Genomic DNA, 16,112 nt, shown 5'->3' with positions numbered 1-16,112 from the left:
CTGGAGTAGCCATTCTAATAGCCGATAAAATAGACTTTTAACCAAAAGTTATAAAAAAAGATGGGGAAGGAAATTACACACTCATCAAAGGAAAAATCTACTAAGATGAACTCTTGATTTTGAAAGTCTATGCAGCAAATGCAAGGGCACCCACATTTGTAAAAACAACAACAACAACAACAACAACAACAACAACAACAACAACAACAAAACCATACTGAAGCTCAAAGCACACATTTAACCTCACAGAATAATAGTAGGAGATTTCAACACACTCTCACCAATGGACTGATCAGGGATACAGAAAATAAACAGAGACGTAGTGAAACAAAAAGAAGTTATTAAGCAAATGAATTTAACAGATATCTATAGAAATTTTCACCCTAAATATAGTCAGACACAAAGCAAACCTCCACAGATACAAGAACATTGAATTAATACTTTGTATTTTATTGGACCACCATGGACAAAGGCTAGTCTTCAACAACAACAACAACAACAACAACAACAACAACAACAACAACAAAACCCAACATACACACGGAAGCTGAACACTTACCTACTCAATGATAACTCAGTCAGGGAAAAATAAAGAAATTAAAGACTTTTTAGAATTTAATAAAAATGAAGGCACCACATATCCAAACTTATGCGGCACAATGAAAGCAGTGCTAAGAGCAAAACTCATAGCCCTGAGTGCCTCCATAAAGGAATTGGAGAAATCACACACTAGCAGCTCAATAGCTCATCTCAAAGTTCTAGAACAAAAAGAAGAAAATACACCCAAGAGGAGTAGATGGCAGGAAATTATCAAATTCAGGGCTTAAATCAACCAAATAGAAATAAAAAGAACTCTACAAAGAATCAACAAAGCTAGGAGTTGGTTCTTTGAGAAAATCAACAAGATCGATAAAACCTTAGCCAGACTAACCAGAGGGCACAGATAAAATATCCAAATAAACAAAATCAGGAATGAATAAGAAGAAATAACAACATAAACTGAGGAAATTCAAAAAGAAATAATCAGATCCTATGCAAAAGAATATATTCAACAAAACTGGAAAATCTGAATGAAATGGATGATTTTTCTGGACAGATACCAGGTACTAAAGTTAAATCAGGATGAGATAAACCATCTAAACCACCCCATAACCGCCAAGGAAATAGAAGCAGTCACTAGAAGTCTCCCAACCAAAAATGTCAAGGACCAGGTGGTTTCAGACCTTCAAAGAAGATCTAATACTAATACATCTCAAGCTCTTTCATAACACAGAAACAGAAGGAAAAACCACTCAATTCTTTCTATGAGGCTACAGTTATACTGATACCTAAACCATCAAAAGACCCAACAAAGAAAGAGAATTTCAGACCAATTTCCCAAACGAATATCAATGCAAATATACTCAATAAAATTCTTGCAAGCCAAATCCAAGAACACATCAAAACTATCAATCACCATGATCAAGTAGGCTTCATCCAGGAATGCAGGGATTGTTCAATATATGGAAATCCATCAATGTAATCCACTATATAAACAAACATATAAACAAACTCAAAAAAAAAAAAAACACATGACCATTTCATTACATGCTGAAAAAGCATTTAACAAAATACAGCACCCGTTCATGTTAAAAGTACTAGAGAGATCAGGAACTCAAACTTCAACCCTATATATAAGAAAAGGAACATACAGCAAACTGAGAGACAACATCAAACTAAATGGAGAGAAGCTCAATGCAATCCCATTATAATCAGTGACAAGACAAGGCCCACCCTATTGAATATAGTACTCCAAGTTCTAGTTAGAGTAATGAGACAACAAAAGGAGGTCAAAGGGGATACAATTCTAAGAATTCAAAATATTACAATTTGCAGATGATAGATAGTTTACACAAGTGACCCCAAAAATTCGACCAGAGAGATCCTACAACTAATAAACACCTTCAGCAAAGTGGCTGGACATAAAATTAACTCTAACAAATCAGTAAACTTCCTCGACTCAAAGTATAAATGGGCTGAGAAAGATAGTAGGGAAACAAAACTTTTCACAATAGTCACAAATAATATAAAAATTCTTGTTGTGATTCTAACCAAGCAAGTGAAAGATCTGTATGACAAGAACTTTAAATCCCTGAAGAAAGAAATCAAAGAAGAACTCAGAAGATGGAAAAATCTCCCAAGCTCATGGGTTAGCATGATTAACATAGTAAAGATGATCATCTCACTGAAAGCAGTCTACAGATGCAATCCCCAACAAAATTCCAACTCATTTCTTCATAGAGTTAGAAAGAGCAATTTGCAAATTCATTTGGAATAGCAAAAACCCAAGATAGCAAAAAATATTCTCAACAATATATGAACTTCTAGGGGAATCACACCATACCTGACCTTAAGCTATATTACAGAGCAATAGTAATAAAAACTGCATGGTGTTGGTACACAGACAGGCAAGTACAGAATTGGAAAAAAAAAATGATGACCCAGAGATGAAGCATACACCCATGGTCACTTGATCTTGGACAAAGGATCATCCAGTGGAAAATAGAACATATGGTGTTGGTTCAATTGGCAGTCAGCATGTAGAAGAATGCAAATTGATTCATTCTTATCTCCTTGTACAAAGGTCAAGTCCAAGTGGATCAAGTATGTCCACATAAAACCAGATATGCTGAATCGAATAGAAGACAAAGTGTGGAAGACCCTCGAATACTTGAGCACAGGGGAAATTTCCTGAATGGAAAAACAATGGCTTATGTTTTAAGATCACCTATCAACAAATGGGACCTCATAAAATTAAAAATCTTCTGGAAGGCAAAGGACACTGTCAATAGGACAAAATGGAAACCCACAAATTGCAAAAAGATCATTACCGTCTCTACATCTGATAGAGGCCTTATATCGAAAATACACAAAAAAACTCAAGAAGTTTGACTCCAGAGAACTAAATAACCCTATTAAAAAGTAGAGTACAGAGGCAATCAGAGACTCTTCAATGGAGGAATCTCGAATGGCTGATAAACACTTAAAGAAATGTTCAATATCCTTAGTCATTAGGGAAATACAAATCAAAACAATCTTGAAATTCTGCCTCATACCAATCAGAATGGCTAAGATCAAAAAATGAAGGTGACAGCAGATGTTGGACTGTGGAGTGGGAAGCAATAAGTGGCGCCGAAGAACCCGGGAACTGTCATCACACCGGCGCAAGGAAGATCCCTCATTTGCGGGGCAGAATCAGAACCGTGGGACAAAAGGCTCTACAAGGTAAGTACAATCTTGAAATTTCTCCAGAGTTAGAAGCCCTTTTGATTGTTTGCACGGCGATTACACTTTTCCTTTCGGCTTCGTTTTGTTTCCACCACTGGAACTGCTGACTGGTTCTTAGTCGCGGTCAGGCCTGGACAGCGCCTGGACAGCGACCAATTTCAGTCGCGGTCAGGCCTGGACAGCGGCAGTATGGGAATCTCCCATTCTATAGTAGTGGCCTTATGCTCGGTCTTGAAGCAGTGTGGCCAAAAAATCGCCACTAAGACCTTAGAGGGATTTGTCAGAGAGATAGACTGTGTCGCACCATGGTATGCTTGCTCAGGGTCATTAACTGTTGCCTCTTGGGACAAACTGAAAGGAGATCTAGTTAGGGAACAGCAGAAAGGCAAACTTAAAGCAAGGATTATGACGCTATGGAAATTGGTGAAATCGTGTTTAACAGATGAGGATTGTCAGCAAATGGTAGAAGCGGGGCAGAAAGTTCTGGACGAAATTCAAGAAAGTCTATCAGAGGTAGAGCGGGGAGAGAGAGTAAAAGTAGAGGGGAAACAAAGTGCACTGAAGAATTTAGGCCTTTCCACGGGCCTTGAGCCCGAGGAAAAGAGAATGTCAGGGAAAAATACCTGGGGAGAGATTAGAAAAAGGGATGGAAAGGGAGAGAAGAAGGGAGAAAGAGCTGGAGGGGCACATAAGGAAAGGAGCCTCTACCCGCCACTAGATGAATTTAAGCAGCTAACTCTTAGTAACTCAGAACCAGATGAAGGAGTTAGCGCCTCTGAAGAAACGGACTCGGAGGAGGAAGCAGTTCGTTATAAGGGAGAAAGGTTCCAACAAGGTAAAATGCAAGCTACTCAGTCCATAAAAAGGCCAAAAGTGGCTGGCGAAAGCCAGCTTGCTGCTCGGCCTCTGGACTGTCGGCTTCAGGGTCCTAGTGCACCTCCGCTTTATGTGCAGAGGTAGTGGTCAATTTTTACCTACTCCTCATGTAGGGGTAAACCCTCGTGGTGTCAGGCCATTACAGGTCTGGCAAATGGATGTCACTCATATTTCCTCCTTTGGGAGAAATCAATATTTACATGTTTCTATTGACACCCGCTCTGGTATAATGTTTGCCACACCTTTAACAGGTGAAAAAGCCTCTCATGTTATACAGCACTGCCTAGAAGCGTGGAGTGCTTGGGGCAAGCCCACAATTCTTAAAACGGATAATGGGCCAGCATATACTTTTACTAAATTTCAACAATTTTGTCATCAAATGGATGTCACTCTCTTGACTGGTCTTCCTTATAATCCTCAAGGACAAGGCATTGTGGAACGTGCCCACCGCACACTCAAATCTTATCTTATAAAACAAAAAGGGGAGTTGATGAGACTCTGCCCTCAGTGCCATAGTAGAGGTATCTATGGCACTCTTTACACTTAATTTTTTGAATAGCGACGATCAGGGACGCTCTGCAGCTGAGCGACATAGCTCAGACCCTGATAGACCAAAAGAAATGGTCAAATGGAAGGATGTTTTAACTGGTCAGTGGAAAGGCCCGGATCCTATCTTAATCAGATCCCGGGGAGCTGTTTGTGTTTTTCCACAGAGTGAAGACAACCCATTTTGGCTGCCGGAACGACTCACCCGCAGGATATTCATCAAGGATGGTGCAGAAGATGCTGACCTCCCGAGGACTGTTCCTGATCCTGACAATGCTGAACTTGTCTCAGGTTCCTAGTATAATGGGCGAGCAGAGATGGGCTATTCTCTCGACTTTCCCTAAACCAATGCCAGTTCGCCATGATGCTATAGTTTTTCCAAAATTTTTTACTACTAATAAAACAGTGGATTTGCCATATTTACCCTATGATCCCACCTGAGCACCATTAGGAGAAAATATCTCTTTACTAGAACAGCGTTCTTTATGTTTTCAAATTAATGGACCAGGAAATTGTATCAACCTCACAGCCCGAGCTTTGGGGAAGTTTAATGAGCATCGAGGAGGTTGGGTGAGCACAACCCAAGATACTTCCAATGTAGATATAACCTTTACAAATCGGACCTTTTGGCAGGAGGTAAATTGGGTTAATGGTACATTTCTACCACCTAACTTTTCAGACAAAGAACATCCACACCAACCAAAAATAGCCCCTCATTGTAGTTTGGAAGATGAAGGGCTGATCCTGCCTTGGTCTGATTGTCAAACATCCATCACTCGTTGGGCAGATCAGAGTAAAACCTTTTCCTTTTCTCCCAACATGATAGATGACCCAGAGAAGGAATTTGTTATGAAAAAGGGACTTTTCATACAGGACTTTAGAATGCATCCCTTTCACAAGTGGGTGCTTTGTGGAGTCAATGGCAGTTGTACAGAACTCAATCCTTTGATTTTTATCCAGGGAGGAGCAGTTGGAAAGGCTTCTTTTACTGGCATCTCAAGATTTGCTCAGTATTGGGGAATACATGATGCCTCCCAGGACTCTTATGGATATACTAATACCAGTGTAGAGATCACTGGGTTCAATAAAACTTTGGTAAACCAGATTAATTATCCATATACCCCAGTCTGTGTTTACCCCCCTTTCTTGTTTATTCTTTCAAATGATTCATTTGAAGTCTGTTCCAATGATTCTTGTTGGATTTCTCAATGTTGGGATGTAACAAAGAACACCCGTGCCATGGTGGCACGGATCCCACGTTGGATCCCTGTTCTGGTGGAAACACCCTCCACCTTATCTATGTTTCGACAAAAGAGAGATTTTGGCATTACTGCTGCCGTGATCATAGCAATTTCAGCCAGTGCAGCTGCTGCTACAGCTGCAGGGTACGCTATGGTTAGTGCGGTTCAATCAGGCACAAAATTAAATCAACTTTCAGCAGATCTGGCTTATGCCATCACTGTCCAAACTTCTGCTAGTACCAAGTTAAAGGGAGGGCTGATGATTTTGAATCAGCGCCTTGACCTGGCGGAGGAACAGATAGGTGTTCTATACCAGATGGCCCAGTTGGGTTGTGAAAAAAAACTGGAAGCTCTGTGCATTACGACTGTCCAATATAAAAATTTTACTTATGCAGCTAATCTGTCTAGACAGCTTTCTTTATATCTTGCAGGAAACTGGTCTGAAAGATTTGATGAGACCCTTGAGGCCCTGAGAGCGGCCGTTCTAAAGATCAACTCGACACGAGAGGACCAGTCATTGACAGAGGGCCTCTCCTCCTGGATTTCATCTGCCTTTTCTTATTTTAAGGAATGGGTGGGGGTAGGTTTATTTGGCGTTGCCACGTGCTGTGGACTTGTGGTAATGCTCTGGTTGGTTTGCAAGCTCAGAACCCAACAAACACGTGACAAGGTTGTGATAACTCAAGCACTTGCTGCCATCGAGCAAGGGGCCTCCCCTGAAATCTGGCTATCTATGCTCAAAAATTAATTGACATTGGTGGCTGGCCTCTTTTATAGAGTTCTCCCTAGGTCATTTAGTAGTTAATGTCACATAGCACTGTGGTATCCAGGGATGGGCAACTTTCCTCATGCACAGATCAACCTAAGACACGGGGCCCGGTGGCGATAGGGTTACCCTATGACAGGAAAGGGTGTGACATTGGAGGAACGACCTAAGACAGGAGCCACAGTGGATGGGCATAATTACACAGGCCTAGACCAGCCTCAAATTTTAATAAAATAAAAAGGGGGAGATGTGGAGAGCCAGTACGTGCTGCGAGCAATCGCGTGCGTGCCGCCAGTAATCTCTGAGGAGAGCCGTGTGTGCCGCGAGCAATCGCCATTATAAGATGGTGCGGGCCTCCGCTGTGCCTAACTAGTAAACAAGCCTTGTACGCAGGTGCGAGAGTGAATTCACTCCTAGTCACTCCCATTCTCAGGGTGTAATAGTGGGGTGATGGGCAAGCAACAAATCAGGAGCTGTCACGCCATATCAGGTGCTGAAACGTCACGCTGTGGGTTATAAAAGCAGTGCCATTTTCCCGGTTTGGGATCTTCCTGAGAAGCAAGCAATAAAGCTCTTGCCGCGGAAGATTCTGGTTTTTTCCATCTTTCTTGCCGGTCGAGTGGGACGCAATATTGGACAGGTTGTGGAGAAAGAGAAACACTCCTCCATTGCTGGTGGGACAGCAAGCTGGTAAAACCACTTTGGAAATAAGTCTGGTGGCTCCTGAGAAAACTGGAAATAGTTTTACCTAAAGACCCAGCTATACCACTACTGGGCATATACCCCCAAAATATTCCAACACATAACAAGGACACATGCTCCACTATGTTTATAGTAGACTTATTTATAATAGCCAAAAGCTGGCAACAACCCAAATGTCCCTTAACAGAAGAATGGATACAGAAAATGTGGTATATTTACAGAATGGAGTACTACTCAGTGATTAAAAACAATGACTTCATACAATTCGCAGGCAATTGGAAGGAAACTAAAAAAAATATTATCCTGAGTAAGGAACCCAGACACAAAAGAACAGACATGCATGTATTTACTGATAAGTGGATATCAACCCAAAAGCTCATAATGCCTATGATACAACCCACACAACCTATGGTGCTTAGAAGGAAGATCAGGGTGTGGATGCTTCAGTCCTGCATTAAGGGGAGAACAGGATGATCATGGTAGGTGGAGGTAGAGTGGGACCTCGATGGAGAGAGGAGGGGGAGGAAATAAGGGAGGCAGCATAAGGTACTGGAACGGATGGGAGAGAGGTACAGAGGGTCAGGAAATCAAACAAAAATATGCAGGGGTTGGGGAGGGAGGAACAAAGGATAGCCTCTTGAGGGTTTCAGACATCAGGGAAACATGAGGCTCCCAAGACCCAAAGGGGATGACTTTAGTTGAAATGTGCAGAGAAGGGGAGGATAAAACCTGTAGGGACCACCTCCAGTGGAGAGATGTGCCTCTGCCCACCCCCACCCCACCCCTATCCCCGCAATCGCCCTCTGTCAAAGGTTGGTGTCACCCACCTATCTCAAAGTTTTTAACCCAGAAATGTTCCTGAACAAAGGAAGAACAGGGACAAGAAATGGAGCAGAGACTCAAGGAAGGGCCATCCAAGGACTGCCCTACCTGGGGATCCATCCTGTCTGCAGAAACCAAACAGACACTGTTCCTGTGGTCAAGAGGCACTTGCAGACAGGAATCTCAAGTGACGGTTCTTTGGGAGGTCCGGCCAGCAACTGACAGTTGGAACCAACTGAGCTCACGGAACTCCTTGGGGGAGCTTGGGGAAAAGCTGGAAGTGCAGAGGGGGATTGCAACTCTATTGGAAGAACAGCATCTGCTGGCAGGATCACCCAGTGCTTCCGGAGACTAGACCACAACCCAGGAGTTTATAAAGAGGGATCTATAGCTTCAGATACATTGTAACAGAGGATGGCCTTGTTGAAAGCAGTGCGAGGGTAGGCCCTTGGTCCTGGAGAGATTTGACGCCCTAGTGTACAGGGTTGTTAAAACAGTAGGGAAGGAAAGGGTGGGTGGGTGAAGGAGCACCCTCATCCAGGCAAAGGGGAGGAGGCGAGGGCAGATATGGTTTGAGGGGCTGGTGGAGGGGTAACCAGGAAGTGGTATATCATGTGAGATGTAATCGAATGGAATAATTAATAAATTAAACACACACACACACACACACACACACACACACACACACACACACACACACACACATATGCTAGGCATTTCATTTTATAAAATGAAGACTCAGGAGCCAGCTCAGAGGAAAAGCACACAGCTGACCTTCCTACTCTGCTGACCTCCCAGAAGGAAAGCATTCTTTATCCCTCTCCATACTGTCTTAAATATCCTTGAACTTAAAGACCTTCCTTTGGTTTAGTTATTTTCATTCCCTTTCAACTGGTAAATTCTTCTGCCTCTTGATCTGGAGTTGACTTTATTTTGTCTTGCAATAAAGGTGTGTGCTACACCTGAGGCAGACAAGAAAGTACTGTAAACAGAAAGCTCTTGGGTTAAAAGTCTGTGCTAGGGATGAGCTATACCATAAAAAGGGTTTTTGTTTATTTGTTTTTGTTTTTGTTTCTGTTTTCTTTTTCCAGAAAATAGCACAATATCCAGCAACAGAAGTCAGCAATGTTCCCTCCTTTATATAATCAAGCTCTCTGACAGTGCTCTGGTTGTTTCTAGGCATGTCTGAGTGCATCATCATGGCAATACGAGGATCCCAAGGACATAAGAACTGGGCTTTTGAACCTGTTTCACATGGCCAACAGGGACCTAAAAAGCACCTAGGAGACAACTGATCCTTATCACAAGGGATAAATCCCTCATCTCTCTTGTAACATAATTTACTGCAAGATGTCACCATTCCTGACCTTGGCTCATTGTCCTATGTGCTGCTGAAAGGAAGGATTCCTGTCCAGGTTCACCCAACAAACCACAGAAACACTGAACTCAGTTAAACAATGTTCCACAAAGCTTTATATAGGACCCATTCAATTCAGAGTCACAATGCACTGTTATACCTAAAATGGCCTGATCAGAACTGATCACTTCATATCCGCTCCCTGTGGTTTTGTTTTGATTTTGTTTTGTTTTGTTTTGTTTTTCTTTATAAGTTAACAAAGATAGATCTTTGGGGCCATGGCTCAGCACCCAAAACCTCAGCATATTCAAACTGGTGTGATTTCTCAGTAGTTTTTAATGGCTCATTTGCTGATTGAGGAAATTTTAAGGTAGGATGAGACATTTCTGAGAAGGGTTTGGAAAGGAAACACTCAGATACACAGGAATTACTTAGACAATGTCAATCAAGACTGGACAAACCCTTGCTTTGGAAGGAGGATGTGTTCAATGGCTGTGTCCCAGGAAAGTCCTTAGGAAAGCGTATCTGTTTGTGGAACATTGTAAGATTAACAAATGTCATTCAGAACACAACAGGATGTGATCACCATGACCTTGCTCTGAGTCAAGTTATTTTTCCATGTCAGCGATTGGCAGGCATATTACAGCAACAATCTAAAATAGGGCCTGGACAGAGAACAAAATGGCTGTAGCTATACTGGCAAGTATACGCCTCATCTTCCTATCAGTACAGGGAGAACATTAGCAGGTAGTCAAAGGCTGTAGCCCATGACATCAGCAATCCCTTCTTGGAAAATCTATTGTCTCCTAGAGAGTTCTTGGCATCTCCTGTGATGTTACCAGTATTGTAGCAACAAGCTCACTTAGGATTCTCACTCAGTGTCTAGCCACTACATTGGTGGATATGTTTTCTCCACTCAGCAATCTTTTTGGGAGAGCCAGTGTGGACGGGAGAGAGTCCAGAGAGAGGAGGAAGGATGCTGGCCTTCCATTTGAGAGTAATGAAGGACGAAGGAGGTGGACTTGGAGAATGTGGAGTAAGTCCTGGGAAGTGGATGTTGAGCTCCCTGGAAGGGGTGGCCTGAGATGGCCTTTCTAGTAATGGGGCACAGGAACTGGAGTCTCTGGGTAGCAAAAGAATTTCCATAATTATCAAAATTCTTGAACATCAAGGATTTCAGAACATTACTTTCTCCATCCCCTAAGCAAGAGTTGGCAAGGCCAAAACTGTTATGCTAAGAGATCCAAGTATTTACATTCACTGAGTATTGTGGGTGTTACATGGGGACACAATGAGACCATCAGGAGTCACAGAGTGCCTAACCTATGCCCTTTTAGGGAAGGCCATAACTGTATTTCACACTCATGCTTCTTTAACTTCAGTGGCTATTTGGGAGTAGTATGATGGAGAGAATTGTGCTCCAGACCATGACCTCATGTTCTCAGAACTACTCTGACCTCCAGTCCATGACAGTTCCCACTTTACCTTTCTTTATCACCAGTTGTGAGTGGCAGGCATTTCTATACCATAATCACAGACCTGTCAGAGTGGATACACCCAGACAGAGATGGGATCCTATTGCTACTTCTTGGGTGTTTGGTGTTTCCGTAGGGGGAATTGATAGTATTTTGACCATGTTCTCCCACTGCATGACTTTTAAAGCCCAAGTCCTGGGCCTAGCATAATTGGGTAGGAGATATGAGCATCTCCAAGCACTAAAGTACTTGAGAATAGTGATTTTACCATGTGACTTGTGAAACCACAGGACTGATGGCTCTGAAGCCAAATTGCACTCTTTTCAGTTGATAATCATCCTGCGTAAGCCATCTCTCTGGTAATAACAAGCATGTTTAGGGAGGCAGAGGAAACACCTGGCTGTTTACATCTCCTGGTGTCTCTAGAGTACTGGGAGAACTGAGACCCGCTGTGGAGGCGTCTCAAGCCCAGACCAAACTCTTTCTGCTGTCACTAGTTTCCAGGCATGTTCTCTTTCTTGGTGGTCTGCCTACACTCTTTGCATTCTCACAGGAAAGTATTCTTGTGTTCTTCTACCTACAGGGGCTCACAGACAGACATCATCCACTGCACCTGACCTAATCGAGAATGAGTTAGAAAAGGAAAAGGAGAGGCTGACAACAGAGCTGCACCTCATGACCCAGAAGAGAAATGAGCAGAGAGCTTGCCTGATCGCTTTCAAAGAGGGATCAATGAACAAGAGGTATGCATTGCTCCAAACCCTGTGGTGTCAGTCTGGGGTCTTCAATGTCAGCCTCATCTTATCCTTTGAAGGAGGTGGTTTCTATGAAGCTGTATCACCAGATAGTCCCCATGCCCAACCTCATATCCATGAATGCTTCATAGTGGAGAGGCAGAACCTGAAACTTGTTTAGGAGGGAGATGAGAAATGGACTCTTCTGCTTCCTCCAGTACAAAAGAAGGACTTGTATTCTGAGTGAAGTATTCAGGGATAGAGGCAGTGGAGAGTGAGTTCCCAGCATGCATTTGGAAAGCACTTGACAGATGTGGCTTTGTGAGGTTCTAGGTGATATGAGTTTATGGTGAGTGTTTATACTTGCCTGGCAGGTGACTGAGTGCTTGGAAGCTCCTCATAGTATCTAGAGGAGCCTGGTCCCACATTTTTTAAAAATATTTTTTATTAGGTATTTTCCTCATTTACATTTCCAATGCTATCCCAAAAGTCCCCCATACCCTCCTCCCTACTCCCCTACCCACCCACTCCCACTTTTTTGGCCCTGGTGTTCCCCTGTCCTGGGGCATATAAAGTTTGCAAGTCCAATGGGCCTCTCTTTCCAGTGATGGCCGACTAAGCCATCTTTTGATAAATATGCAGCTAGAGTCAAGAGCTCCGGGGTGGGGTGCTGGTTAGTTCATAATGTTGTTCCACCTATAGGGTCCCACATTTTACTTCTCAGTGCATGTCTAGAAGGCCTGAGGCTCATTCCTGTTGCTCTTTGTCAGTGTTCCTTATACTGTGAGACAGTAATGTTGCATACATTTTTCTTTTTTGCATCTCATTGTACTCTCTGTTTCTGTCTCTGACTCGCATTCTCTGTTTCCTTTTCTCTTCCGTGTGTGTGTGTGTGTGTGTGTGTGTGTGTGTGTGTGTGTGTGTGTGTTCAAGTCTGTGAGTCTGTGTGTGTGCACATGTACCTATATGTGCATGAGTTTAGTATGTTTAATTTTCTCTTCAAACTTGGGAACCTATGGGGTCTGTGTTTTGGCTTGAGGATTTATCTTCATAACCATTTCAAGGTGATGTTAGTGATGAAGTCTCAGAGCCCCCACTTTATTCAACACTGTTATTTGCCTATGTGGTCACAATTGTCCATACATTTGTATCCCTCGGTCATATTATAAAACTGTGTTGATGTCTGATCACATCTCCAGGGTTATGTGTAAGGTCTGTTTCTACAGTATAAGTTATTCAGGATTTACCACCCCAGTTGTGAAAACAGGAAAAATGTAATCACAGGTTTCTGGTGGGCAAAGACCTGGGCCTAGGCTCTTGAGAACAGAGCTGGTTAGACTGCTACATCCAACCCTACTGCGTGAACACAGGGAGCCAGGGAACCCTCCATCTTGATGCTTAGCTTCTGCTGTCCTGGACCAGGATAACACATTTTCAAAGCTGAAGATCATCCCAGTATATAGAATCCCGAATGTGCTTTACATGGCTGGGGTCATCTAGCACTCAGCCCGAGAAATGTGCTCTTAAAAGCCCATGTTCATGGAGTTCTGTCTTCCTAGGACCAGGCCCTTACAGAAGCTAAATCCGTTCTATAAACAACTGATATTAAAGAAGAACCAGGTCATGTCCTCTCTGCACAAGTTACAGATGGAGAATATTGAGGCCCAAGAGAACATCAAAGAGCTCAAGAAGGAGATAAACTACTATACGTAAGTACCAGTTAGCAAGCCAATCAACAGTGGAATGGCAATTTCTGCCTTCCTTGGTTTCTGGACTGGAGAATCTGCAGTTCTGGTTCTACCCCTTCTGCTTTTAGCCATCAGTGTGCCTTGGGATAATAGACTCAGTTTTCATAAAACCATAAGAGACTGTTACCCCTCCCAGCATTGTCCAGGCATCCATAGAAGCCTCTCAATAGAAGAGTGATTTTGCATGGTTATTATGCAGTACTGAGTGCCTAGTTCTCAGGCAGTGTTTTAGAGAGCTGAGTGTGACATAACACAAGGATAGAATGCCCTCCCTTTGGTTCTGCTGATCTACTCTGATGGTATTTGCACCCTACTAATTGATGTTGCCCTAGTGCATTTGGCAGTCATGGATAGATGGAGATCCCTCTTTCTTTTGGAGAGACATGGAACCTTATTGGTGTTTGGGCTGCAGCAATAATTTCTTCTTCCCTGAAATGGCTGTTTGCTGTTTGTGCAGCTGTCATGGATTTATTGAGATGGATTGTGTTAGGTCTTCATGGGAACCAGGGTCCTGGTGGGGTTAATGGGCCTATACATACTAATGAGAGGAGGAGGCTGCAGGATCTTACTATGCAGAGGGTGTTTCCAGAAACCTACATAGCCGGCTCATGATGGAGAAGAATCTTATTAAGATGTCCGTCACACAGAAGCGGGAGAGCAAGGAAGTACAGATTGATTGGGCTCTCATTGAGAAATATTTGGTTGACTTGAACCTGAATGGTAAAGACGAACAAGAACAGACCAGCAACCATGAGACCCAACAACTTCAGGTAGGGACAAGCAACTCAGTCAAGCTAATACTGTCTGACACCATTTGTCCCATTGGATTAATCTTTGTTTTCCCCTACCATCTTTCTAATCCACATTCCCAACCAGCCACCCACCTCATGGAATGCAGTTGTTCATTGCTGTTTTTATACACACATATTCTGGGAAGTTAGCCTCTTGTGAGAAACTAAATCATTGGCAAGTGTTCCTTGCTGTTCTACTTTAATCTGGTCTAGAAAGGGTGACAGATGAATAACATGCCACATTTCTGCATGTGTTCATGATAAGTGGGATGGTATGCAGAGCTTTGAGCAGCATCTAGGTCCTGGGACAGATGTCATGCAAGGGTCATGTGACTTGAGGTGGGAAGAACCTTCCAGGGTTAAAATTGAAATGCAAATATCAAATGAATGCTTCTCATGGTCATTAATCTGGGGAGGGGGGCAGGTGGGCTTCTCCTTTCTGTTTGTAATCCAATGAGGTCTCTTCCTATTGCCCAGTTCTTGGTTTGCAAGCATAGAAGTCTGAGTGACAGCTTGCCAGTCCATGTGTTTGTGAGTGTTCTTTGACATTTTGCCCTGCATGTATAGAACAGCAATGGTTTCAGTTAATAGACCAGTGTTAACTGTCCTGATGAGGTGGTGGGAGACAGCAGTCTGACAGCTGACATTTAGGTCTCTACCAAGCCTGTGTCTTAAGAACTGCCTTCCTCTCCTAGGACTCAGAGACTCCAGCAAGAGCTGAAATATCCACATTCCAGGAAGAGAGCCTCCTGCAGAATGAGTTTCCACCTCAGGAGACCCCTGCTGAACTCCATTCCCAATACCCACAATCTACCTTGGATGAATCTAATTACATTCAGTACATTTCCTCGGTGTGAATAGGAGGAAGCCAGTGAGCTATCTGATTCAGGGTGTTGTTCCCTTTCATGTTCTGGCAACACCCCATGAGAGAGGACTGAGGTGACTGCCCTGCCAACAGCAGTCCAAGAGGAGATACAGGCTGTAGGTCTGTACTACTTAATATGCAGTGAAAGGGTGCTGATGGACAATAAATTTCTGTTACACTTTTGCTCTTTATTGTTTTATTCTTTTTTTAGGTTTTGCTGAAGTTATATATTCTTGTTTGGTTTTTGATAGAACCTAGTGGGGAACCCCCCCACTCATATCTCAAGTCGGCATGCACCCAAAAGTCACGAATAGATCATCTTGATGTAAACACATGAGGTAGTTTAATAACTGAGCTCCGGACTGACATGCATCCCACACATGAGATAACGAATGTCAGCCACGAGGCTCGAAAGCTCATGTTTTTTTATGGACTAAGGGGCTTAGGGGTGTGGAATTCAGCATAGTGGCACACTATTGGCTTATTCAAACATCAGCAAAAAAATTACATGTACGTGCAGGGTGTCAGAGTTCTGTGAGTTGTTGACTCAGCTCAGATAGCCCTGTTATGTCCTCACATTCCTCTTTATCTTTATGGTCAAGCTGTTCCCAGGAATGCTTTAACTTCGGGGCATACCTGGGTTTGTTTTTCTTTATTCTCAGCCCCAGGCAGCCTCTAGGCTCACAAACAACCAGCAATTTCTGAGTACTTTATGTGACTTACAGGTCTTGAAATTTCATCTTTCTTTCATTCCCCTCTTCTTCTTCTAAGTAATTCTAATCTTAGAATTTTAGAAGTCTATATCTCTATGTGGAGAATAGAAATCATATTCTTTTTCTATCTTAACTATAGGATGGTATTAACACTGGAGGACCATAAGCTATACTCTATCTTTAACATGGGAACAAAAACAGAATAAGAA

General features: G+C 42.9%; 1 protein-coding gene across 2 annotated transcripts; it reads left to right on the top strand.

Moving 5' to 3' along the window:
* The first annotated feature begins 8,484 nt into the window (after positions 1-8,484).
* Positions 8,485-15,373, top strand: Speer2 (spermatogenesis associated glutamate (E)-rich protein 2). Of its 2 annotated transcripts, NM_173069.3 has the most exons (6): positions 8,503-8,660; positions 10,498-10,613; positions 11,636-11,795; positions 13,346-13,495; positions 14,124-14,304; positions 15,021-15,373. In NM_173069.3, exons 1-6 carry the CDS (start codon positions 8,635-8,637, stop codon positions 15,180-15,182), a joined length of 795 nt encoding a protein of 264 aa, NP_775092.3. In that variant the 5' UTR covers positions 8,503-8,634; the 3' UTR covers positions 15,183-15,373. The 2 variants fall into 2 exon arrangements, with proteins under 2 accessions (XP_006523064.1, NP_775092.3); XM_006523001.4 differs by lacking the exon at positions 10,498-10,613 and having other exon boundaries at positions 8,485-8,660.
* The last annotated feature ends 739 nt before the right edge of the window (positions 15,374-16,112 follow it).

This window comes from Mus musculus, chromosome 16, assembly GCF_000001635.26.
Source record: "Mus musculus strain C57BL/6J chromosome 16, GRCm38.p6 C57BL/6J".
In the NCBI taxonomy this organism is placed as follows: domain Eukaryota; kingdom Metazoa; phylum Chordata; class Mammalia; order Rodentia; family Muridae; genus Mus; species Mus musculus.
The sequence above is the reverse complement of the archived record's forward strand: the minus strand, read 5'-3'. Positions and strand labels throughout refer to the sequence as shown.

Bases quoted from the DNA above. Each gene is read 5' to 3' on its own strand.
- Speer2 (NM_173069.3), top strand. From the start codon at position 8,635: ATGGCCTTGTTGAAAGCAGTGCGAGG. The intron at 13,496-14,123 runs GTAAGTACCAGT...GGGTGTTTCCAG, and splicing joins AAGGAGATAAACTACTATAC to AAACCTACATAGCCGGCTCA. The intron at 14,305-15,020 runs GTAGGGACAAGC...TTCCTCTCCTAG, and splicing joins ATGAGACCCAACAACTTCAG to GACTCAGAGACTCCAGCAAG.